Source organism: Carassius gibelio, chromosome A2, assembly GCF_023724105.1.
Source record: "Carassius gibelio isolate Cgi1373 ecotype wild population from Czech Republic chromosome A2, carGib1.2-hapl.c, whole genome shotgun sequence".
Lineage (NCBI taxonomy): Eukaryota > Metazoa > Chordata > Actinopteri > Cypriniformes > Cyprinidae > Carassius > Carassius gibelio.
Window position 1 is genome coordinate 5,260,471 of NC_068372.1, and position 25,309 is coordinate 5,285,779.

Consider the following 25,309-nt stretch of genomic DNA (forward strand, 5'->3'; position numbering starts at 1 on the left):
TTATTATTATTATTATTATTATTATTATTATTATTATTATTATGTGCAATCAGTAATTATGTTAGCCTATATATCTTAGCAGAACATTTACAATAAAGCCAAATAATAATCTTTCCAAACACAGAAAATTGCAATTACAGATGAAAGCCTACACATGTGTCCTCTTTTAGCCTTGCTGCAATATTTCAGTGTCTTTCAGGGATGTCTCATAAATTATTTTCAATGGAAACATGGATCAAAGAAGACAGGTTGGTTGGGTAATAGGAGTGGCAGAAAAAGGGACAAGGAACCTCACAGTGCTGTTCATTATTAGTATTGACTCAACTATACATTTTTGTAATTAACTGTTGTAGTAGTAGTAATTATTATTGCAGCCCTGAATTACAGGTTATTTCAAAGTGGCTTTAATTTTGGTCAACTATGATTTACTTAAATTCAAAGCAAATATTACAATAACTATCTTTATTTTTCACCATAATTTTCTCTGAACTAACAGTAGTTTTATAAATGTGATCAATATGGGCATGAAAATCTCTGTAAAGACGTAATGTATGACTGACCTGAAAGGACTGGAGAAATGAGTTGAAATAGATGAATACAATCTGAGATATGTCATCCTCGCCTGGGTTCACAAAAAACAGCATGTATGTGATGCCGAGTAAAGGCAGTAGCACTAGAGTGGCCTTTACCGCTTTCCTGCAATCACAGAAAGAGAGAAAATGGAGAGAGAGCAACAAAATAAATCATTTGTTTTTTGCTACATAACTGATTTGAAACTCCCTAATTTCAACTTCTCATTACTTTATAAAATATAGAGAAATTGTGTGACATCTATTAGCTATGTTCACTGTATTTAAACTTTTAAAAGGTCCCATGGTTGCAGACCTCATATTAAATATAGCAGCTGATAAGGCCCGTTCACACCAAGCACGATAACTATAAAGATAACGATAAAGATATATTTCTAAAAATCGTTCTCAATATTAAAGAATAGCAGAGTCCACACAACTGTAACGATAAAAGCATAAAGGACTGTATCCTTGGAATCATTTTCAGAACAATTTTTTTTACAGCTGATGAACAATACAAACATTGACATCCAATCAGAATCCATCCTGCTATAACGAGCTCAAGGGTTTAAAGCGGCAGACACACGTGCGCTCAATAAACAGACGATATCGTTCGCTGGTGTGGACGCTAATATCGTTATCTTTATAGTTATCGTTCTTGGTGTGAATGTGGCTTTACAAACCTTTTTTTGTTGTGATGCAAAAGAACAGTCATTTTTGGTTCCCCAAAGAACCTTTCAGTGGTCATTTCCTAAAATAATTTTTTTTTTCTTAGTGTAAGGATCATTTTTATTATCTAAAGAACCTTTGTCCACTACTAGGAACTTTCTGTGCAATGGAAAGGTTCCAGTGGAACCACAAACAGAAGGACGTGTGAATGTGAATTATTTGGTTATGACATTCCGGAAACTATGTTATGGATAAACGTTAAATGTCTGTGCGTCCGTAAGAGATAGAAAGCTAGAACCCACTGTCCAACAGTTTGATGTCAAGCATCCCCAAATAAAATCCCTTCAGGCCCGGTTTTACAGGGGTACAGAGAAGGCTACGTCTCATTGCTTGTTTACTTGATCTCTGTGCTGTGTTCGACACCATGGCATACTCATAGATCGATTACAAAACTATACAGGTATTCAAGGACAGGCTCTAAGATGGTTTAGATCCTACCTGTCCGATTGCTACCATTTTGCTTATTTAAATGGGGAGGCATCTCATATATCACCATTAAAATGTGGAGTGCCACAAGGATCCGTCCTAGGTCCATCTTCTATTTTCAATATACATGTTGCCCCTTGGTAATATCATTAGAAAATACGGGATTAGTTTCCACTGCTATGCTGATGATACTCAACTATATATATCAACAAGACCAGATGAAACTTCTAAATAATCTAAGCTAACAGGGTGTGTTAAAAATGTAAAAGATTGGATGACCAATATTTTACTCCTATTAAATTCGGATAAGACAGAGATATTACTTATTGGACCAAAAAACAGTACACAGAATCTAGTAGACTACAGTTTGCAACTAGATAGATGCACTGCTACTTCCTCTACAGTCAGAAATCTGGGTGTCATATTAGACAGCAACTTGTCTTTTGAAAACCATATTTCCTATATTATAAAAACAGCATTCTTCCATCTTAGAAACATTGCCAAGCTACTAAACATGTTATCTGTTTCTGATGCAGAAAAGATAGTTCATGCATTCATGACCTCTAGACTGGACTATTGTAATGCACATTGTTTCCAGCATCTTCAATAAACAAGCTACAGGTTCAAATAGTCCAAAATGCAGCAGCTAGAGTCCTTACCAGGTCAAGAAAATATGATCATATTACCCCAATTTTACAGTCTCGGCACTGGCTATCTATTAAGTTCCGTATCAGTTACAAATGATCATTACTTACCTATAAGGCCCTAAATGGTTTAGCTCCAGCGTACCTAACTAGCCTTATACCATGCTACAACCCATCACGCTCCCTAAGGTCACAAAACGCTGGACTTTTGGTAGTTCCTAGGATAGCAAAGTCCACTAAAGGAGGTAGAGCTTTCTCACATTTGGCTCCCAAACTCTGGAATAGCCTTCCTGATAATGTTCGGGGTTCAGACACACTCTCTCTGTTTAAATCTAGATTAAAAACACATCTCTTTCGCCAAGCATTCAAATAATGCATCTCATAATTTGTGACTGCAGTTGTATCTGATCAAATGCGCATTCTTATTCTTTAGCTTGGGTTAAACTAATTAATTTTACTTTGTTGAAACAGCAGCTACGCTAATGATGTCCCTATTTGTTTCTCTGTTTTGCCATGGGATTTACATCCTGTGGGTAACTAGGATTTACACAAGCACCAGTCTGGATCCAGAACACCTGAGAAGAGATGATGAGGACCTCAGATGATGCTAACCCTGAAACAACATGCAGAACTAAAATATTTGTGCAATTACATAATATATGCAATCACATAATAATTGCTGTTAATAGTGTCTTTTATAAATAAAAAAAAATCTGAAAACGCCTGTCATTTGCACATAAACTGATCACCACTTATAAGCTACTACTAAATATTGTAGAAACTTAATTTTCTGTTAAGTTGCTTTGCAATGATTTGTATCGTAAAAAGCGCTATAAAAGCCTGAAAAACCTCAGGTGAATAATTTTTATTATGGAGTTTTTTTTTTTCTTTTTCTTTTTTTTTTGTACAGCACCGAACAAAGCAGCCAGTCTGTTGATTTCTTTAACGCCAAAGTTTTTGTCCAGTGCTCAGTTATATAACCCCCAAAACCATCTTATTATAACAATATAAATTAAAGATTGATTGTGCGGTATAGAGAGATTCATTAAAACGTAACTTTGCGAGATGACGATTGAATGAGTAATAGCTTTTTAGGGAGTGCGCTCTTGTATGTATTTAATGCATTCAGTATTTGTATAAAACTAATTTTTCACCTGCAAAAATCTCAAATATATTTTTACATGTATAAATATATGTATAAAGACCCACATATGTTGTGTGAGAAAATCATATAAGTAGAATATAATTTTTTTTTTAATTATATTCCAAAAAATATTCAGAAAATATTCAGAAAATCTAGTTAAGGTTACTTAGTAGATTCCAGTCCATAAATTTCAATATACTACTAAATATACTTTAGAATTTAAAACACAGGTTTGGCATGGGTTAAACACCTCATAACCATCTCATAAACCACCTCATAAACAACTCGTTTTCTAAAGAAAATGTTAAAATATAAAGTTAATGAGTATGGGTTCATGAAAAATTTCATGCAATTAACGCAGGGGCGGAGCTAGGGTTGCCACCCTACTGACAACTACTGCTGCTTTGTCTTTTTTTCTTGACAAGATTTGCATTTATTTAGATGCAGAAAGTCTTTACAAACACATTATACAGGAGACCTTCAGATGCGCATATCAACCTCACCGCAGTGCCATGTGCTAGTCAAATGAGCACGGAAAATGTACAGGTAAGATAGTAACTGTGGTTAAATTAGATGTTGTAAGGCCCTATATCAGTAAAAAAATGAAATCCTGTCTTGTGAGCCATTCTTCTGTGCTTGTAGCATATGCTCTTCAATTGCACAAACAAATGCAGTGGCATGCTCTGTAGCTTATATCAAGTGAACTCACTTTTATTTATACAGCACTTTATACAATACAGATTGTGTCAAAGCAGTTTTACAGTGTTAAAAATGAAACCAGCATGTCGATAATGTAAGAGGACAATAGAAAACACTTTTTTTTGTTGAAGTCAGTTCATACAGTAAATGATTCAGTGATGTCATCGTTCAGCTCAGTTTAGTTCAAATAGTATCTGTGTTATCAAGTATGACAATTTTGCAAGAAATTAAGTATCCCCAACTAAGAAAGCCAAAGGCGACAGTGGAAAGGAACCAAAACTCCATCTGTGACAAAAATGGTGACAAAACATTGGGAGAAACCAGACTCAGTCGGGGGACCAGTTCTCATCTGGCCAGATGAAACCAGCATGGTGTGGTTTAATTCCAGGCTGCAACACAAGACACACCGTGCAGAGGACTCATCTGGATCCTGAGGTCTTGTGCCGATGGCTGTCTAGGTGACGTGGTCTTTGCAAGGAATCTGTTTCAAGGACTCATTTAATTGTCATGGTCTCCACTGACATTCAGGGCTCTAGAGGTCATCTCTAGATTGACCATTAGGATTGGATACAGACTGGATCTGGAAAACTGCAGTGACCATCTGATCTGGGTACAGACTGTATCAGGTAGCTAAGGTGACCTTGGAATAAGAATGAAACCGTCTAGTAGTGTAGATCTTCTTATGATGTCACAAGTACATTGGGTGTTATGGGAAGTGTTCCTGGTTCTGGTTGAACTAATTAATGCAGCTTAACAGTTAATCATTAGCATAACAGTAAAAGCTAATACCATGTTTCTTGACGATATCTCACAAAGGTGGCATGTAAAGTGTGAAAAGCAACAGTCCTAGTACTAAGCCTTATGGTACTCCATACTCCCCATTGTTTACTGCTATAAATTGATGATGGTCAGATAAATATGATTTGAACCACACCAATGCAATTTCACTAATTCCAACATTATTTTCTAGTCTAGTCAAAATAATTTTGGTTGATAGTGTTGAACGCAATGCTAAGATCCAGTAGCACTAATAGAAAGATTCATCCACAATCAGTAATAAGAGCAGGTCATTTGCAACTCTGATGAGAGCAGTCTCAGTACTATAATACGGTCTAAATACTGACTGGAAATTTACAAGGAACTCTAAGAAGGAACATATCGGATACTGTCTTTTCTAGTATATTTGACAGAAAAGGGAGATTTGATCTGGGTCTGTAATTAATTCTCTGGGATAATTTTGTGTTGTGTTTTTTTTTTTTTATGAGATTCTTAATAACAATCAGTCTAAAGTTTTTTGGGACATAATCCTTATGACTTTGACAAATGAATAGTATTCAGAAGACCATCTATGACTTTCCTTAATTGCCTTTAAGTGTAAAGGAGCAACCCAATCTAAAGTGCTAGAAAAGAGAGAGTCCATACTTTCTGTTACAACAAGTTTTTCTGAGTTATTGAATTTCCCGAGGAATTGAGACAAGTCATGAAGATCGAAGTGATGGTTCTACCATATTTGTAACAAGGAGTTGAATTTGCAGCTTTAGCTATATAGATTATACACGAGACTAGATAATGATCTGAGATATCATCACTCTGCTGCAGTATTACAATGCCATTTATATCAATTCCATGTGACAGTATTAAATATGGAGTATGATTAAGACATTAAGTTGGTCCTGAAACATGCTGTCTGTGCCCAATAGTTTAGAATGCGTTTAAATGCTGATCCCAATGCATCTTTTGCATCATCAACATGGATATCAAGATCTCCATCAATTTAGATTTTATCTGCAGCCAGCATTAACTCAGATAGAAAATCAGCAAATTATTTGATAAAATCTGTATGGTGCCTTGGTGGCCTGTATACAGTAGCCAGTACAAATGTAAATAGGCATTTATCATTAACACTTATTAAACTAAATAATGTTATATCAGGTACCATTCATTCAAATGAAGTATACCTGAAATAAGACCTCTGAGAAATTGTAGCAACACCTCCCCATTTACCTTTTGGACGCACCTCATGTTTATAAAAGTAATCTTGGGGGGTAGCCTTATTTAAAGTAGTGTTATAATCTGGCTTTAGCCAAGTTTCTATCAAACAGAGCACATCTAGGTTTTGATCTGTGATCATGTCATTTACAAAAAGTGTTTTGTATTTTTTTTTTTTTGTATTTGCTAGTTCAGGGAACAAACACAGACTCTATAGCAGGGTTCCTCAAATCTTGCCCTGGAGGGCCAATGTGCTGTAGTTTAGCTTCAACTATGCTAAAACTCATCTACCTGTGATTTTCTAATGATCCTGAAGACATTGATTTGCATGGTCAGGTGTGTTTGATTAGGGTTAGAGCTAAACTCTCCAAGAAAGTGGATCTTGTGGGCCAGATTTGAGGATCCCTGCTCCATAGTGTGATATCTAGGTGTTGGAGTCTCTATGTGCTGAGAATTTAATGAATTCTGTGATGTGAGGCGGCTAGCAGGCGTACAAAGACTACAAACTCTAAGAGTACAAACTCTAAAACTATGTGTTATATTTCTAAAGAGAAGAGCGGCACCACCCCTGCAGGAATGAAGACCACCTATTTTCAACAGGTCACATCTGCCCCCAAAATTTGTCCAGTTGTCTATAAAACATATGGTATTCTGCATGCACTAGTTAAGATATCCAGCCATTGAGTGACAACAGTCTGCTGTGCATCTCATCACAATGGTAACATGGAGAGGAACAGAGATTATTTCAGTTTTTAGTTTTTTAGATAATTAAGTTATATTTTAGAAGTTTTAACAACAGAGAGTGATAGGGATTCCAAAGTCATAAAGATACCAAAAAGATGATTAAATCTGCCTTTAAACTATACATGTATGTAAGTATATATGAGCCACATTTAAGAACATGTCTCTGAAATGCTGTGGTTTTCCAAACTGTCCTGGTGCAGCCCAGCACTGTCCCCCTAATCTAACACACACGATTCAATTTGTCAGCACATCAGTAGAGACATTAAGAGGTAAAGAGATGTGAGGAAATACTGTCCAATGTTGTTTCTTAAGTCTAATAAATGTTACAATTAATGACATTCGGTTATAATGTAATGTTAAATAGCTAAAGTCAATGGTTAAATATTAGAATAATAAATCATTGAGATATCAGTAGCATTGATATCAATGATACTCTCCTTCAGTCATAAAAAAAGATGCCATTAAACAAATAATAAAATATACTGTTTTGTTTCTACTTTCACTTCAAGACTGAAAGTGAAATAAGTGCAATATAAAAGTATATTTAAAAGCTTTAATATAAGGTGCGATTAAGTAGTTATTTTATTTCAATTGATTGACAGCACTAGTTTTGGTCAATTCTGAAATTCAAGCAACATCGAAATCCTAACCTTTTGGAGAAAAGAGGATTAATTATACATAAGCTTGTCCTCAAGACTCAGACTCACTCTGTTAATACTTAGGAAATCAAGTGAAGCGCCACAACTAAGTTTGCAAATGCATTCTCAGCAAACTCATATGAAAAGACTCCTTTTATTCCCTGCTCTGACTGAACTAAGTATTGCCCTGAGATACATTCACACATTAGAAAGTCATGCTTTTATGTCAAATATTTCTGAGTTTCAAGCAATCTAAAAGCCTTTAAAAAAAACTGCACCTTCAAATCCTCAATCTCCAAAACCAAGTAACTTCAAATAACATGACAATACAGATTTGCATAAGGATAAAGATGAGCTTTTTTGATTGTGTTTAGAACAGCTAACAGGTTTAGTGTCTATATAGTGGCATACAGAGGAATCTTGATCATAGAACAAAGTTAACTTAAGTAGGTTCTGTTTTCCTTGATATATGTAATGCTTCTGACACACTAAACCACAACAAACTAATGTCTTAGTTATCATATTTTAATTTCACAGTTAATGCAATAAAATCAGAGCCGAACAGTAACGGAGTACATTTACTTGAGTACAGTACTTAAGTACAATTTCAAGGGATCTGTACTTTACTCAAGTATAATTTTTGGGGAGTACTCATGACTTTACTCAAGTACATTTGAGAGGCAAATATTGTACTCTTTACTCCGCTACATTTCTATCCATAACCGTAAGTACCCATTACTTCATCGGCCCCGTCCACACGGAGAAAGAGCTCACCCCAATTCAATCTTTTTTTTTCCTCATCTTAAGAAATATCCGCGTCTGCACGAAACCACAAAACGATGTAGTATACATGCCAGACCAGCATGTGGCGCTGTAATTCTGCCACAGAGATACACTTAAAACAGAGAAGACATGGACTATGCTCAGAAACCTTGCGCATGGTACACAAATGAACATGGAACATTTATTAATCTGTGTTAATGTTAGTTAATAAAAAGACAACATGTTTTTTCATGTTGTTATTGCTGTTACGTAGCGGTGTCTGACTAGGGGCGAGACGTGGGCTGATGACGTCATCGTTTCAGAAAATATACAGAAAAAAAATACGGAAAAATTATCCTGCCTTTGCGTGTATGTCAGTGTGAGAGGAAGGGGCTTAATACTGTCACTCAAATGAGCTGAATATTATTTTTCCTTCTTTGTACGCTGACCTAAAGACAGCTGATTAGCTGTTCTGATATTACACAATAATGTAAACGGAGCATTTGCTTTGATGTTCTTGAGTATGCAGTGTGTTTAACACAGTCAGGTTCAAATGTGGGTGCAAAAAATCCATGCATGCATGTTTTTTTTACAGTTAAAAAGTATTCAATCTGATATTTTAGATAATGATTAGAAAATGCAAATTGTGTCAGGTTGTCAACATTTTGGGATCTTCTTAGACCCACATCTGACAGCATACAATTAATATATATATATATATATATATATATATATATATATATATATACACATCATTTTTTTGCTTGCCATTATGTATAGCTTCATGGTCACAAGAAAGAGAGAGTTTCAAAATTACATGAGGTTAAGTAAATAATTAAAGAGCATTTATTTTTGTCGTTTTGTCATTCAGCCTAAGCAAACATATCTCACTACTCTTGCTCAGTACAGTCATAGTGAGCAGTAGTTAGTTAAAGATCTTTACCTGTATTGTATTGTTTCAGATGTGGTTGAAGCCCTCAGTTTTGTCATTAAAATGCGCACAATGTTGAAAAGGAACACAAAATTGATCTATATCAGAGAGAAAGAAAAGAGATAAGAGGTAAGTGGTTGTGCATGTTCTTGAAACAGTTTGATGTTTCTGCACATAATATGCAGATATTTCAAGCTGTGGAGAGCTCATAAAGACAATTTAGGGTTTTGCCCCTGCAGAATAGCTTATGTACATTAAATAATGTTTTAATGCTTTTACATGAAGAAATAGATTCAACTTAACTAGCATCAGTTCGGTAATTCCCTTCAGTACTTCAGTTCCCTATCTGAAAACAGCAGACATTGCTCTGATATTAAAAGCTGATATTCTGGCAAGGTCTGGCTTCTATTTGCTGATGTTAATAATTTTTTTAATCACAATGGTTATTACATTTACATTTTGGACATCTCAGTCTTTGTAATGGTTTAAGAGTTCATTTTTGTTCATATCCTTTCAATATCTTTATATTATTCCTCCACTTGTTGGACCACAAATCACAAATCAGAGATAGGCAATAATACAATAATACTTACAAGAAGAACTAAAATCACGGGCCCCTGATAAATGTAGTCTATGTGCTTTCCAGGTTCCTTCCCAAACCAGCATCTGGAACACAGAGATTTTCTTCAGTGTGTCCTCACTTCTCACAGCATATATACACTTCCACAATTAAATATATACTTTATTTTGTGAATAACAATGGGTTGAATTGTATTTCAATACTACTTGGGACTAAGTTGGATCCCTTAAATCTATGTGTTACATCTAGATACATCTAACTTTTTCTTTAGTGTTGCAACTATAATACAAGTGAAGTACTAATAGTTTAATGTTTATATATTTTATATTTTACATAACATTTTTATTCAGTATCATTTTCAATGCCATGTTGTAAATTCAGCAATAGTTCATTAACTTACCTTGCAAAATGCAGTTCATTGCTTTTGCCAATTATTTATTTACTCAAAATGTATTACTAAAATTGGGCTGATTTAGTCTGAAATATACTACACATTTAAGTATATACTTGTAGAACTATTCGTATACTTATAGCATAAAGTTATTTTGGATAATTAAAAAAATATACTCTAAATTTAAATAATAAAAATAATTAGAAGTATACGTTTATTTATTTATTTTGTAAAGGTCCTATATTGCAGGAGATGTTCCTATATTGTTAGCAATTAACTAACAATGTAAAAATCCAGTAAAAATCCTACATTTTTATGAACAGGTTTTTATTCTAACACCCCCCCCCCCCCCCCATATTCTTAGCTAAAACATAAAAATGTACACTTATTTCTTGCATACTACTCTTTCAGTGTTATAAACATTTAATTTGGAGAAAATTACACACATTTCCAAGAATTCCAATCAAAGGCTCATTAATTGACATCTCTTGCCTGATTTACTCTACAATTATCATGTTCAGCACTCTTTTACTCCAATCATAAGCATTTCTTTCTGCAAATCAGCTACTTACTGTTCGTTTTCATAGTAAAGTTTTCCAATGGCCCATGCTATAATTATCGGACATGGTATACCTGAAAAAGGGAAGATTGCATGCGTTGGCAAATCACACTTTACAGAGAGCAACTGCAAAAACATGGGAATTAAACATTGTTTTCCCTATTGAAATGTACTAAACAGCTGTGCCATTTTTGTGTACAATATTTCAGTGCAAAAAGCTTTTTATACATCAACCTCCCACAACTCAATCAGGCACTAAATGCACTGAACCTGAACCTGAACAGAATTTTGTGTGATTTTACAAATATGCACCTCATTCCCAAATGTCAGCACCATTTGCCTGCCACAAATAACACTGAGCTATTACTGCCCACAGGTAGATGGGGGAACAGAAATGAAAAGGATATGTATGTGCATTTTCTTTTGATCATGGCATTCGTCAAAAGATTATCAAACGACAGAAGAGTGAGTGTTCAGATCGGGCACATTTTTGCATTCGGAAACTGAGAATTGCACACTGCTGATTTCATGTAATACTAATATTTGGGCTTATTTAGGTCAATATCCAATATATAGTAAACTTGCACAGCACATGCAAATAAACAATGCTATCAGTGTGCACAATTCCTCCTGTATTTTAATGAACAATATGGAAAGAGGACACAACCATACTAAGCAAAAGCATTCTCTGAAGTGTCTGATCACACATTCTGTAGGTCAGTCTTATTTTAACAAAGCCATGCTAAACAATGGGTTGTATTGTGTGTAATGCTTTAGAGGCCAATGATTTCTCCACCTAAATGAGCAGAGAGCAAGAAATCATGAATCTTTTAGGGAGTCACATGGAAAAGCCATTAAACATGTCTACCGGGATTGCTGAAAGACAGCAAGAAAAGCTGAATTTTCAAACTACATGGCTAAATTTGTTCAACAATGAAAGAACACATCAGATATTGAGGCAGAAATATTGTCACAAATTACTTGAGTGTACTTAACCAAATATATTCATACTGTATTATGCAGCTGATGCCAATAACTCAGATCTCAATAACTGGACTGATTTTTTTCATTGCTCTGACTTGTATCACACAGCTGGTCCATTTTTACCACAGTAATTCAGTAATTATCACTGCTCAAAAGTTTGGGATCAGTAAGATGTTTTATGTTTTTTAATGAAGTGTCTTTTGCCCATCAAGGCTAGGTTTATTTGGTAAAAAATACAGTAAAAAAGTAATGCTGTGAAATGTTATTGCAATTTAATATTTTCTATTTTAATATTCTTTTCAATATAATTTATCCCTGTGATGCAAAGCTAAATTTCCATCAGCATCATTACTCCTGTCTTCAGTTTCACATAATCCTTCAGAAATCATTAGAATATGCTAATTTATTATCAGCTTTGGAAACAGTTTGTGCATCCAAAAATGTTAATCTAATTAATTACATAATGTTGTGATGAATTAATCTAATTAATCACACATCAGATTTGAAGAAATTACTCTGCACAACAATCACTTTAAATGATCTTTTCGAAGCATCAAACTGAGATTACAAAAAGTAGGTTCAACAAGAAGTATTTTGTTTGATAAAACTTATGACATAGCTATACTCTTTTGGACAAAGTGAGTAAATGATGACATAATTGTCATTTTTGGTTGGGTGAACTATAACTTTAATTTATTTTCATAATTTTATTATTATTACTATGAAAATATTAAATTATTTCTTTAATGAAATAATACTCTAAATAATAAACTAAAAACTGGCAGTAGGTGGTGGTAAATGTCTTAATGATTAAGTCATCGAGTAATTTATTCATTCGTTTGATTCGTTCAAATGGCTGATTCATTCAGGAGTGAAGTAAATGGTTCTTTATGAATGGTTCATTGAATCATTAGGCTTGTTCGACTTGATGCGGGTCATCATCTTCAGACCGATCGGTGTGTGAAAAGTATTATTGCTTATGCATTTTTAAACATTTTCATAATAATACAATAGCCACAAATATTTTTTGTTATGACAAACCATAGACTGTATAAAAACATGGACGTAGTGTCCATGACGTCACCCGTAGACACCTGAAGTGTGTTTTTGAAGCCTAAAATGTGCAGAGCGGGCCTTTGCCATCTTGGCAGCGCGTCACCGCGCGACTCTCCCGGATAATCGAAAATGGGCAAAAAGGCAGGAGCTAGTTGCTGAGGCCACGCCCACTTAGCACCTGTCAGTCAAGTGGCCACGCCCTTAATTATGCAGAACTTTAAGTCTTAATATATTTTAAATGGATGAGTTATAAAAAAAATTCAAAGAAGGTCAAAATCTAGAAAAAAAAAAAGAAGCTATTTAGACCAAAACATTTTTTTCACCAGGCTGTAAACATGTTTTTTTTTTCTGCTGTAAAGTTGGGCATTTTAACATTAGGAGTCTATGGGATTTACCCCTATCCTTATTCGCTTCACGAGAGAGCGGGAGGTTGCTGCTCGTTACAAACTGTTGTTTGTTAATATTAAACAGGGTATTGTTATTAACTGTCACCTTCTCTTCTAAACATTAGTCATAAAGTATTCAGTAAACACATGATGATCAACACAGCTTTGATTGACCTGAGCTGAGAGCTTTTAAAAAACAGCTCACTCAAAGACAATCACATGTTTTAAGTTATTTCATATTTAATTTAATTTGGTTGTGACCAAAAATGATAATCTGAGTGGGTGAGTTGTTTGCTTTGTAATTGGTCCCTTCATTTCCACTAATTTGGTTGACTGATTCATGGCAATTTACAAACATGATAGACAAGCATTGTGACACATACAGGTTAATGAGCCGATCACAGCGTAATGGAAACACTGCCTCCTCTCATGACTTTTTGCCTTTATGTATCAGCTCTTTCCTCACATTCTAACCATGCTACAAGAGCTTTACTGCAATACTGTTATTGTGTTGTCTGTTGTTGTTTTGCTTTTTTCAAATGGACTCCTGAAAAATTATATGTAATGTGTACAGAACAAAACTGAACAACTTGCTGTTAATGATGTATTTAAACATCATGTATGAGAATTATGATGCAAGAAATCACAGGGAAGGAGGTACAGAACTTAACATTAAAAAGGCAAATGAGAACAAGCCTATAATAAACTCCAGTAAAAATCCAAACGTTTTCTTAGGAATGAGCCACATACCAAAACATTGTGTCCTGCACCTGCCAACTTTTTCACATTAAAAGGATCGCTATACAAGCCGAGCCCAAACAAAAAAGTTCAAAGACACTTAATAAGTGTAATTTATAATCAATGGACATGGCAACCATTCAAGAGCATACTATGTGAAGCAATCCTCTAAACATAATCAAAACACAATGTCTCTACCTGCTATAGTTACAACAGGGTCAATCTTCACAGTTTGGAGAGTGAGTTCTGTTCACACTATACTGTATTTTAAATATTGTTGTCAGTCCTGAAAATGTACAGTGTGTACATGGCCTGAATGTGCTTAACTGCATTGGTGGACTGCTGCCTACAGACAGCTCCCAGAATCCTCTAGTTACACACAAAGATTGAGAATACTGTGAATGACAAATATCAAACTGTTTACTTAAGGCCTTCAAATGCATTTAGCCTTCTCAGTATTACATGTGGTACACTTCACAATGATCTGTACTGTACTTTAAACACATTATAAACATTTAATTATATTAGTGCCAGAATCTTTAAATTACTCTAAGAATGCCATTACCAAAAAGTAGAATACTTCAAGTTTATTTTTTAGTATAAGTATACTTAAGTAAAGTTCAAGTATATTTTTAGAAGCAAGTACACAAATATCAGTGTTTTAGTAGTATACTTGAGTACTGTTTCAGTACTCCTTGGGACTAAATTGGCCCATTTTGTAGTATTTAAAAGTATACTTTTATGTATACTTTAAGTATAACAGTAGCAAACTTTATTACACAACTAGTTTACCTCTGTTTGTAGTCTATACTGCAATTATACTAATAGTGAACTTATAGGTATACTGATAGTTTACTAATTAAATACTTTTTACACTTTGAAGTATAGCCTCAGTAAACTACTAGTTTAGTAGTTTTCTACTGCAAGTATACTCATAAGTTTTCTTTAAGTGAACGTTACATCATACTTTAAGTATAGAACTATGTCCCTATTTAGGTTTTAATGTGTATATATTTTGTTGTATGAATATCTGAACATACAAAACTTCCAAAGAAAGAACAGGGTATCTGCTTGTAAACAAAAACATTTTGTTCCAGCTTCATGTATTCATTTTTGAAACACTTTAATGTGTTTCATAGAAAATAAAGAAATACAATTTTGAACAAAAAGCTGAAAAAAGACTATAAATTGGATTCAGAATGATAATCAAAACATGGATGGAGGTGATCAACACCCCAAAGCCTGACTGTAATTATTACCTCTTCATCAGTCAATATCTTATAACGTTACAGTTTTGATGCTGTTTCATATCAGATGATCGTGTTAGATAATATGTGTTAGTTTCTTTTTTCTTCACTTGTGTTTTTTTTTTTTTTTTTTTTGGAAATTCTGTACAGAAATGTGTACTAGCGCCCTCTACCATATAATAATGAAAACACAGATTCTAGGATTATAGCACAAATATATTTAGACTTTTTGTAAGTATAAATATGCTTAAATGTCATTTTAAGTATATTTCTGAGGAGTACATAAAGCCCATTTCTGAGAAGTACATAAAAAGTTAACTAAAAGCATAGCTTTCCATGCTTTCCTAAGTATACTAATAGCACACTTGAATAAAACAAAAATCATAAGGATACTGCAATTTCATGCCATCTGTTATTTAAGACAATTAAATTCTATATTTTTTTAAATGGTAACGTTTCCACCTTGCATTTGTATTGGGTTATGTTGTGCTTAAAGAGCTTAGATGTTTAAAATGTCATACTGCATATAATTAAATTATACAGTATGTAAGCAAAAATGGAAACATTTTATAATTACCATGACCTGTATAACAGCACTAAATGGACATTTCAGATCAATGCAATCAATACCTCAGTTCAGCAAATGTCATCACAATTAAGCTTTGTTGAAAAATGTTGTTTTCCAGTTATTTTTATGATATGTAAAATATTTATACACTATAGAAGACAATGACTTCATCAAATGTTTGGTTGCAGATTTTCTTAAAAAGATTGTGCTCATCAGAAGAAAGAAATTCATGCCGTTTTGGGACAACTCATTGGAAATTTCATTTCTGGCTGAACTATCAAGATGCCAGCGGTTGAAATGACACTTGTTGTTTATTTCTTACCATCTTCATCTTCTTTCTGGAAATTGCAGCCTTGCTGATTGAACCATTTATATTTCAGCTCTGTATGTCACTTAATGTTATATTACTTTTTGTTGCTTTTGTATATATATAGGCATGATGACTATATCCTAGGAATGTTTTTGACACACGAAATTCATGGGAATCACATGAAAGACAGTAATGTTCCAAATAATCCAAAATGAGTAGCAGACTACATTTCAGCTTTCTTATTCACAGCCAATGCAAATTGCTGATGATTAGGCCTTTCAAAATGTGAAAGTGAAAGTGAAGTGACATTCAGCCAAGTATGGTGACCCATACTCAGAATTTGTGCTCTGCATTTAACCCATCCGAAATGCACACACACAGAGCAGTGAACACACACACACACACTGTGAGCACACACCCGGAGCAGTGGGCAGCCATTTATGCTGCGGCGCCCGGGGAGCAGTTGGGGGTTCGATGCCTTGCTCAAGGGCACCTAAGTCGTGGTATTGAAGGTGGAGAGAGAACTGTACATGCACTCCCCCCACCCACAATTCCGTCCAGCCCGAGACTAGAACCCACAACCCTTCGATTGGGAGTCCAACCCTCTAACCATTAGGCCACGACTTCCCCGCATAAGCAGACTTGTGTAGAAAAAATCTACTCACACCATCCAATGAAGAGGAAGACCCATTTTCTAAGCTTGTCTGTGGAATATGTCATCACAATAGCTGTGTGAAGATAGCAGCCCTCCACAAACATCCAAAAAAAATTGGTCACCACAAAGTAATTATAGATTGTTGTTATAAGACGACACCAGGGCTGTATGGAGAGAAAGGGACAGGGTGTTAATTGAGGTGAACATTTAGATGTTTAAAACACTGCAAACCTTTTAAAGATTTGATACTAAAATGAAATCTATTATAGGTCTTAAAACAACCTCATGTGCCAGGTAACTACAGCATTTTATAATGTGATTTATAAGGTGCAACTTGAAAAAAAAGAAGATATACTAAATTAGTTTTTTTTTTTTTTTTTGGACTGTACACTCTCTGAAAAAGGTACAAACTGTCACTGATGCAGAGGTAACTAAGAGGTATATCTTTGTACCTTATTTACCTCTAAGTGGTACGTATTACGTACACCCTACAGAACCCTACAGCATAGTCCTACAATATGATATGCCACACACTGCACTTTAACTTCAACACAGTTCTATACTGGACTATATGCACATCCATGACATTTTGTGCATCCAGTTCATGTATAATCTGTTGCACCTTTCCATACATATGTGAATCTGTGTCTACATAATGCAGAATGTGTACAAACTGTGTATAATGTGTGTACTAGGAGTATATGTATGTGTATATTGAACATTGTCATCCGTATAAGTCTGTATGTGTATATCTGTCTATATCTGTATGTCTATAATTATTTCTGCACTGTATGGAGCACGCCTCCCAAGAATTTCTCTCACCAAGGCACATGTGCAGTCATGATGTGACAATAAAAGTTATTTGATTTGATTTGATTTTTGATTAGTACCTAAAGTGTACAAAATGGTATTTGAAATGGTATTCGTCAAGGCTATTCATCTGTTTTTTTTGCATGGGAAAACACTTCTCTCATGTCACTCTCAATAAACTCATTGTTCCTTAGTTCTTCAGTTTAAGTTTTTAACCAAAGTCAGTTTTACAGAGAGTCTAAATTAGCATTGTATGTTTGAAACATTGCAAAATGAAGTATTTTTGACTTTTGATCTCTTCTCTTCGCTATCAATTACTTTGTCAAGTTTGAAATACAAATGCTGGAAGTCTCTAATGAGGCACTAGATAGCAGCAGACAAATATATCACATTCAGAGAGAAAAAAATACTACCCCATGCAATTCCTTCAATATTACTGTAATACAGAAAACAGCATTGGTGAGGAATCGTTGGCCAACACTATACATGTAAATGATAGAAACCTGCTGATGGGTTTACATACTAATAGGCTGATAAGTAAGTTTAAAAGTGTTTCATACCTCATTCGTCTCATAAATGTGTTGGTCAATCAGCTGAAGCAAAAACCACATTACATTCCTCAGAATGAAAGTCGTAATTAAGTTCCAGTGGATTATGTTGCGAAGGCATCGGATGCTCCTTGAATTTAAAATAATAAGTCAATGTAACAATCATTTCAGCAATTACACTGTGACACAGTTTTATCATTGCATGAGCTGATTAAAGAATTACATATGCATGGAAACAAGACTTAGACCACAGTCATTTCTGAAAGATTAATCATTCTCAACGTGTATTTAAAGAAATGTTCAGTAACACTTGCTATATAGTTTGCCTATTTAAAAACAGTTTATTTTATTTCTTCTTTTTTTTAATGATTCAAATTTTTATTTTTCCTTAAAAGTGGAAACAATGTATCAAAATATTGCTGTTTGTTTGAGCATCTCAACCAGCAACCTTAGTTGATGCAAACAGAGTGAATAATGACAGAAACTATCCTGTAGCATATATATTGCAATGAATGAACATTTATTAACTTTAAACAAGGCATCAACACAAGGTATTACTCACACGCTAAAGTGCTGAAAATACACAGACACACTTACCTCAAGCACAGAAAGAGAATGAAGGCAATAACGAGAGCTCCAACAGATATACAGTGACCAAAGTAGTTTATGATGAGGGCTATCTTGTAGTGCATGGGGTACTTCCTCTGTTAAAAAAAAAAATAATAATAATTACACCTGGTTCATTATTAATTCCTTCCGTCATGATTAAAGAAGGAATTCATTGTCCAAGCATATGATATGGTAATAAATGATTGCAATTATGACACAAATCAATGTGTATTTTATGGAAGCTTCCAAGAGAATGGAAACAGTATAATTTATATATTTCTCAGGAGTCCTTGAATGAGGTCACAAAACTGTGACACAACACTAAAGGAATCCAATTGTCCTTTTGCAGAATGTTTGCATGCAGAAGTCATGTGAAGTAAGACGTTAACTAATGCATGAGCAAGTAAGATAGATCGAACAGAATTTAATGTCATTACACAGCATCCAGTACTATGTATATGCTTAATAAATTCTTATGTCAAATATTAGCTACTTTATACAATGTGACAAAAGCAAAATAATTGGCCAAACTGATTATATGCTGCATGTCATTCAGAACAAGCCAGAGGCATTGTGGACTCTGTAAACAACACAAAGTAAAATCACAGACATTATTAGCATTACAGTATCGGATTTAAACCAACCAAACATTTTGGATTGCTTTCATTATAGCATTATATCTCTATATAATGCACAAGCTTATTATATATATATATATATATATATATATATATATATATATATATATATATATATATATATATATATATATATATATATATATATATATATTATTGGCTTATGAAAAGCCATATTCAAGTTTCAAATATTCATATTCCAGACCATATTCAAACATGAAACAACAGCAGAGTAAACACAGGGAGAACAGAGCAATTACAGCATTCCCTGTGGGAAAACAGATCAAATAAAGGGTGTCGAATTTACTGTAACTCACTTGGCAGCAGTATTTGAAACTTAATGCAAATTAATATTTGAAGCTTTATTCAAAGCTATTTTGTATTGCCAAAAGGTATGTAAGCAATTATTGTCAACCATTTATTGTGAATGCCAATTTCTCACACGACATTAAAACGAGACTAGTGAGTCTTTCATTCAGCAATCTACCTAGCCAACAAATAAAAACAAACAAATAACCAAACTCTCAAAAATGAACAGAAATCAGTGATAAAAGATTTAGTTCCCTTTCATAGATTCATTGGACGCTACATCAGTAGGTGATGTTGTAGGAACCGTTGAAGTGAAGTGTGATGATTGTCTGTAACCCGTAAAGCATCATGCCAATCTATTTCCTGATGGCACTAGAATCACCTCTGCCTTAAAAGGACATGTCCCATCATTCCTTGCACTTCTCTTCTTCAGGAAGACGGTTTATCTGTCCATGGCGTCTACAGAGCTTATTGTAGCTTATTTCAGAAACTCACTTCAAGTGGAGTTTATCTTCTCACTGTAAGTGTTATACGTGTTTCAAACTGTGATAATTGTAAATTGAAGTATTTCGCTTGAGACAGACTTTCTTTTCGAGAAAAAGAGGAAGGTCATCCCTTGACACTCTGGCAACCACATGAGTCAGGATGCTGGAGACGCAATAGGAAGCAAACAGGCATTTGCTTCGCCTGACAGGAAGTCAGCCATTTTGGATTTTGAGAAGTGTTTGCTTTTGAATCCATAAGAAATTAATTTGATTGTTAGCTAAATGGCTCAGCTTCATGCCAAGACACTGTGTATGCTAAATTGTGAACAGATATTTGATATCTCAAGTTTTTTGTTGTGGCAAGGCAATACATTTATGGCAAAAAGGAAAATATAAAGTGTCTCATATCTTCTGTTTGCAGCTATACTTGGTTGTTTTAGTTTTTTTACTAATGAAATATTATCAATAATCCTTTGGAAATCACTAAAGCCTAAAATTTAAATCGAAATACATCTCAAGCAGTGAAAAGGTCCATACTGATAAGAAACCATTTCTCACTCCCAAGGCAACAAAACAGGACGTCTATGTTCATTTAGACTTGATATGTATTTAATAATAATTATCTCCAGCAAAGAAAGAAAGAAAGAAAGAATATAAAGTTCAGGCTTAGAGCACATTTACCCACCTTTTCCTCTAAAATGGGCTCACAGTTGGAGTAGTTACTTTTCAGTGCCCATGTGCCATTATCCAAACACTCTCTGTAAGCAATTCCTGCAGAGAAGAAAATGAAAGCAGAAGTTCATAAGTCCGTGTAGTTCTTAAAGCCCCACAAGGCTCCTTTTAGTCGTTGCACTTCTGAAATATATCATTGTTCAGTGGTCATAATAAGGTTAAAATATATTGTTAGTCAAGAACTTCCTTGAAAAAAATGTCCTAACTCAGGAACTTGCTGAATGCACACGCATAATATAAAACAGCTTTCTGCACGGACTCATTTAAATTTCTACTCTATTTCAAGGGCTGCCGGCTCTATCTAGAGTAAACCTTCCAGTTAAGAGTTCACCTATTTGATATTTTGTTTTCCATTTGGGTATTTGAACATGTAATATTCAAATGCACAGAAGAATTTACTTTTTTCTTATTCCAAGGTGTTCATTTGCATATCAGAAAATCCAGCCAGCTTAAATTGTCTTGCCTTGCACTGGTCTTTTCACTCTTTTTTCCAATTTCATGGCAAATTCTTATCTCTCTTCCAAGCTGCACTTGTGAACGTAACAAATTAGATTTTTCAAAATCCTATTAATATGTTCTGTTAATGTTATTAGGGGCTTTTTTTTACAAGGACTCAGCTGTTTTTATCCATACTGAATGCAGTTACTTTTTAATACTCAAACACTTAAAAGTACACAGGACCCTTTTATTTTGCTAAGAAATATAAATGTTATTTTATTAATTTATTTTTAAGTTTTGGGGGCTTTTACGACCCTTAACTTTCTCAAAAACTTCTAAATGTGTGTACACACCAGAATCATCAGGCATTAGGCTCGTGCAAAATCTTTTAAAAACTTAGGAGGATTCATAAGATTGTCAGCAAACTTGGTCAGCATCTCGAATGATTTCATCATGGCGAGGCAATACATTTTTAGCAAAATCATTGGGTGATATAGTGCCAAAGACAGATCAGACAGACATTCATTTCTTGTATTTAATAAATAATCCACAATAACTGTCACCAATCAGCTAAACCATGTGTCAGAGGAATTTCCCCTAAGCTGCAACAAACACCCAGAAGTCACTTTGCCCCGAATCTGTGAATGGCTTGATCTGAGAAAGTGCTTATGATTTGTAGGGATAAAAAAAATAAAAGCACTGGGTGGATTTTTATCATTGTAGGGTGGTTGTGTACAGTACACACACTGCCAACATATATTTAAGTTCAAAGTTAAGTTAAAAGTAAATTGCATCCGATGTCTCCTTTAAAAAATAAAAAATAAACAAAATAAAACAATGAATGCAAGTTTTGTCAGTTTGGTACTTTGATTTATTTACCTGAACCCAATCGAGATGGTTTAGGGGTGAGCTGGACCGCAGACAGAAGGCAAAAGGGCCAACAAGTGCTAAGCATCTCTCGGGGAACTCCTTCAAGACTGTTGGAAGACCATTTCAGGTGACTACCTCTTGAAGCTCATCAAGAGAATGCCAAGAGTGTGCAAAGCAGTAATCAAAGCAAAAGGTGGCTACTTTGAAGAAACTAGAATATGACATATTTTCAGTTGTTTCACACTTTTTTGTTATGTATATAATTCCATATATAATTCCACATGTGATAATTCATAGTTTTGATGCCTTCAGTGTGACTCTACAATTTTCATAGTCATGAAAATAAAGAAAACTCTTTGAATGACAAGGGGTGTCCAAACTTTTGGTCTGTACTGTACATCCAGCTGGCTGTTACTGCAGAATAAACCCCGACAGGGTGATCAGGACCCCGAAATGAGCAATGTTTGCTATCAGGGAATAACCACACCTCGGAACGTTGTGATTGACCAATAAGAATAAAATATTCCAGGGAGCTGTGTAATAAAAAATTAAAATAAAAAAGCATTTACTCAACCAAGCTCCAAAAATGGCTGGTTTAGATGTTATGTTATCCAACATTCACCAGCATTTAGTTGCTTAATGGCTGAAGCCTCATTCCCACCGCCAGCACATTTTTTGCTGTACTGTATGTGCTGTTCCTAGTGCTGTCGCTGTAATGTTATTGGTAGACTGCACGTCTAGACATATCTTTAGAAAATAAGATCACAGATGATATGGAAGGTATCGCTAAGGTATCATTCTGATATGACTAGGAATGAGTGCTTGTTGCTAAAGAGATAACATTCTGCTGCTGGAGAGTGCTTTTATAAACTACAGCTGTGCTGGTCAATTAAATCATTCACCAGATAAACAATCTGTCAATATACAATTACAGATGGCTCATTCATACAATAATAATATGCAGAGGAAACTTCTAATATGAATCAGTGCTAAAGTGCTCATTGCATTATAAATTCAACAAGAACTATCAATGAATGAATCAAACTCACTGAGGTTGCTGACAGTTTAATTTCCATGCATCATTTTATTATATTGAAGTCTGTTTACAGACAAATCATACAGAAAAGTGAAATTACAGCATAAATTATCTGTCTTGTCTAGTTTGCACTCAAGACAGGCAACATGCTGTGAGCACCACTGACACTGTCTTCACTCCTATTGGTTGCTGCTCCTGAAAGTACTTCTGTCCCATACAATGACGTTAGCCAATAAAAAGAGTGGACATTTACTGACAAGCCTGACGGGCGAAAATATTTCAGACAAAGGATGAGAAAGAATCTACATATATGTGTTTCTTAACATTATTAGTAAACCTCAAAGAACTTACTCAAACAATAACAAAGTCATGCCCCTATAAAGGTTATAAAGTCAACAATAGGCAATATCTGAGCCCTTCACAGAGTTTAAAAGCAAAAGAGATAAAAAGTGATTTCGTAACTGGGTATAAATCCAAGTAATTATTGAAAACTCTAACAATATTTTTCATAAATTCAGTGTTTCTCTCACTTGATTACACATTTTCTTTACATAAAAAAGTTTACATTTAAAAAAAATATTCCAGGGAGCTGTGTAATAAAAAATTAAAATAAAAAAGCATTTACTCAACCAAGCTCCAAAAATGGCTGGTTTAGATGTTATGTTATCCAACATTCACCAGCATTTAGTTGCTTAATGGCTGAAGCCTCATTCCCACCGCCAGCACATTTTTTGCTGTACTGTATGTGCTGTTCCTAGTGCTGTCGCTGTAATGTTATTGGTAGACTGCACGTCTAGACATATCTTTAGAAAATAAGATCACAGATGATATGGAAGGTATCGCTAAGGTATCATTCTGATATGACTAGGAATGAGTGCTTGTTGCTAAAGAGATAACATTCTGCTGCTGGAGAGTGCTTTTATAAACTACAGCTGTGCTGGTCAATTAAATCATTCACCAGATAAACAATCTGTCAATATACAATTACAGATGGCTCATTCATACAATAATAATATGCAGAGGAAACTTCTAATATGAATCAGTGCTAAAGTGCTCATTGCATTATAAATTCAACAAGAACTATCAATGAATGAATCAAACTCACTGAGGTTGCTGACAGTTTAATTTCCATGCATCATTTTATTATATTGAAGTCTGTTTACAGACAAATCATACAGAAAAGTGAAATTACAGCATAAATTATCTGTCTTGTCTAGTTTGCACTCAAGACAGGCAACATGCTGTGAGCACCACTGACACTGTCTTCACTCCTATTGGTTGCTGCTCCTGAAAGTACTTCTGTCCCATACAATGACGTTAGCCAATAAAAAGAGTGGACATTTACTGACAAGCCTGACGGGCGAAAATATTTCAGACAAAGGATGAGAAAGAATCTACATATATGTGTTTCTTAACATTATTAGTAAACCTCAAAGAACTTACTCAAACAATAACAAAGTCATGCCCCTATAAAGGTTATAAAGTCAACAATAGGCAATATCTGAGCCCTTCACAGAGTTTAAAAGCAAAAGAGATAAAAAGTGATTTCGTAACTGGGTATAAATCCAAGTAATTATTGAAAACTCTAACAATATTTTTCATAAATTCAGTGTTTCTCTCACTTGATTACACATTTTCTTTACATAAAAAAGTTTACATTTAAAAAAAAATTGAATAAGGATTTCAAGTACCTGTTGAGAATGTGTATGCAGATGGATGGCTGAGCTCCAGAAAATGAACAGCAAGTTGGCATTGAAAGGATTTCCAGAAAAAATATAAGCGGTTGCTTCCATCACTGATATCTGATGTAAGCCTATTAAAAGGTATTAAGATGTGTTACAATCACAGGTGGATGACACTAAATACAGGTGTGAACGGTGTCTAAAATGTTTTGAGCTTTTCTACTTTGACCACTTCCAGAGTAGTGGAAAATGCATTTGAATGGATTGCTCACATAGTGTGGATGCTCATGTGGTCAAATGCATTAGAACAGACACCACTGAAGACCACCTGACTGGACATGTAATCATTGTGGGAAAAAAAAAAATCGTTTCAGCCATTGGTCATTAGTAAACACCAGGCACA

General features: G+C 34.5%; 1 protein-coding gene across 1 annotated transcript in view; it reads right to left on the minus strand.

Annotated features, from left to right (window-relative positions):
* LOC128024706 (corticotropin-releasing factor receptor 2) overlaps positions 1-25,309 on the minus strand; it is a 73,513-nt gene that overhangs the window by 27,282 nt on the left and 20,922 nt on the right. The window contains exons 3-10 of the mRNA XM_052610738.1: positions 20,834-20,919; positions 18,705-18,811; positions 18,120-18,237; positions 16,760-16,913; positions 10,819-10,879; positions 9,869-9,941; positions 9,288-9,373; positions 561-696 (exon numbers count right to left, since the gene is read on the minus strand). Coding sequence (XP_052466698.1) covers positions 561-696; positions 9,288-9,373; positions 9,869-9,941; positions 10,819-10,879; positions 16,760-16,913; positions 18,120-18,237; positions 18,705-18,811; positions 20,834-20,919 — 821 coding nt within the window. The remainder of the gene's footprint in view (positions 1-560; positions 697-9,287; positions 9,374-9,868; positions 9,942-10,818; positions 10,880-16,759; positions 16,914-18,119; positions 18,238-18,704; positions 18,812-20,833; positions 20,920-25,309) is intronic.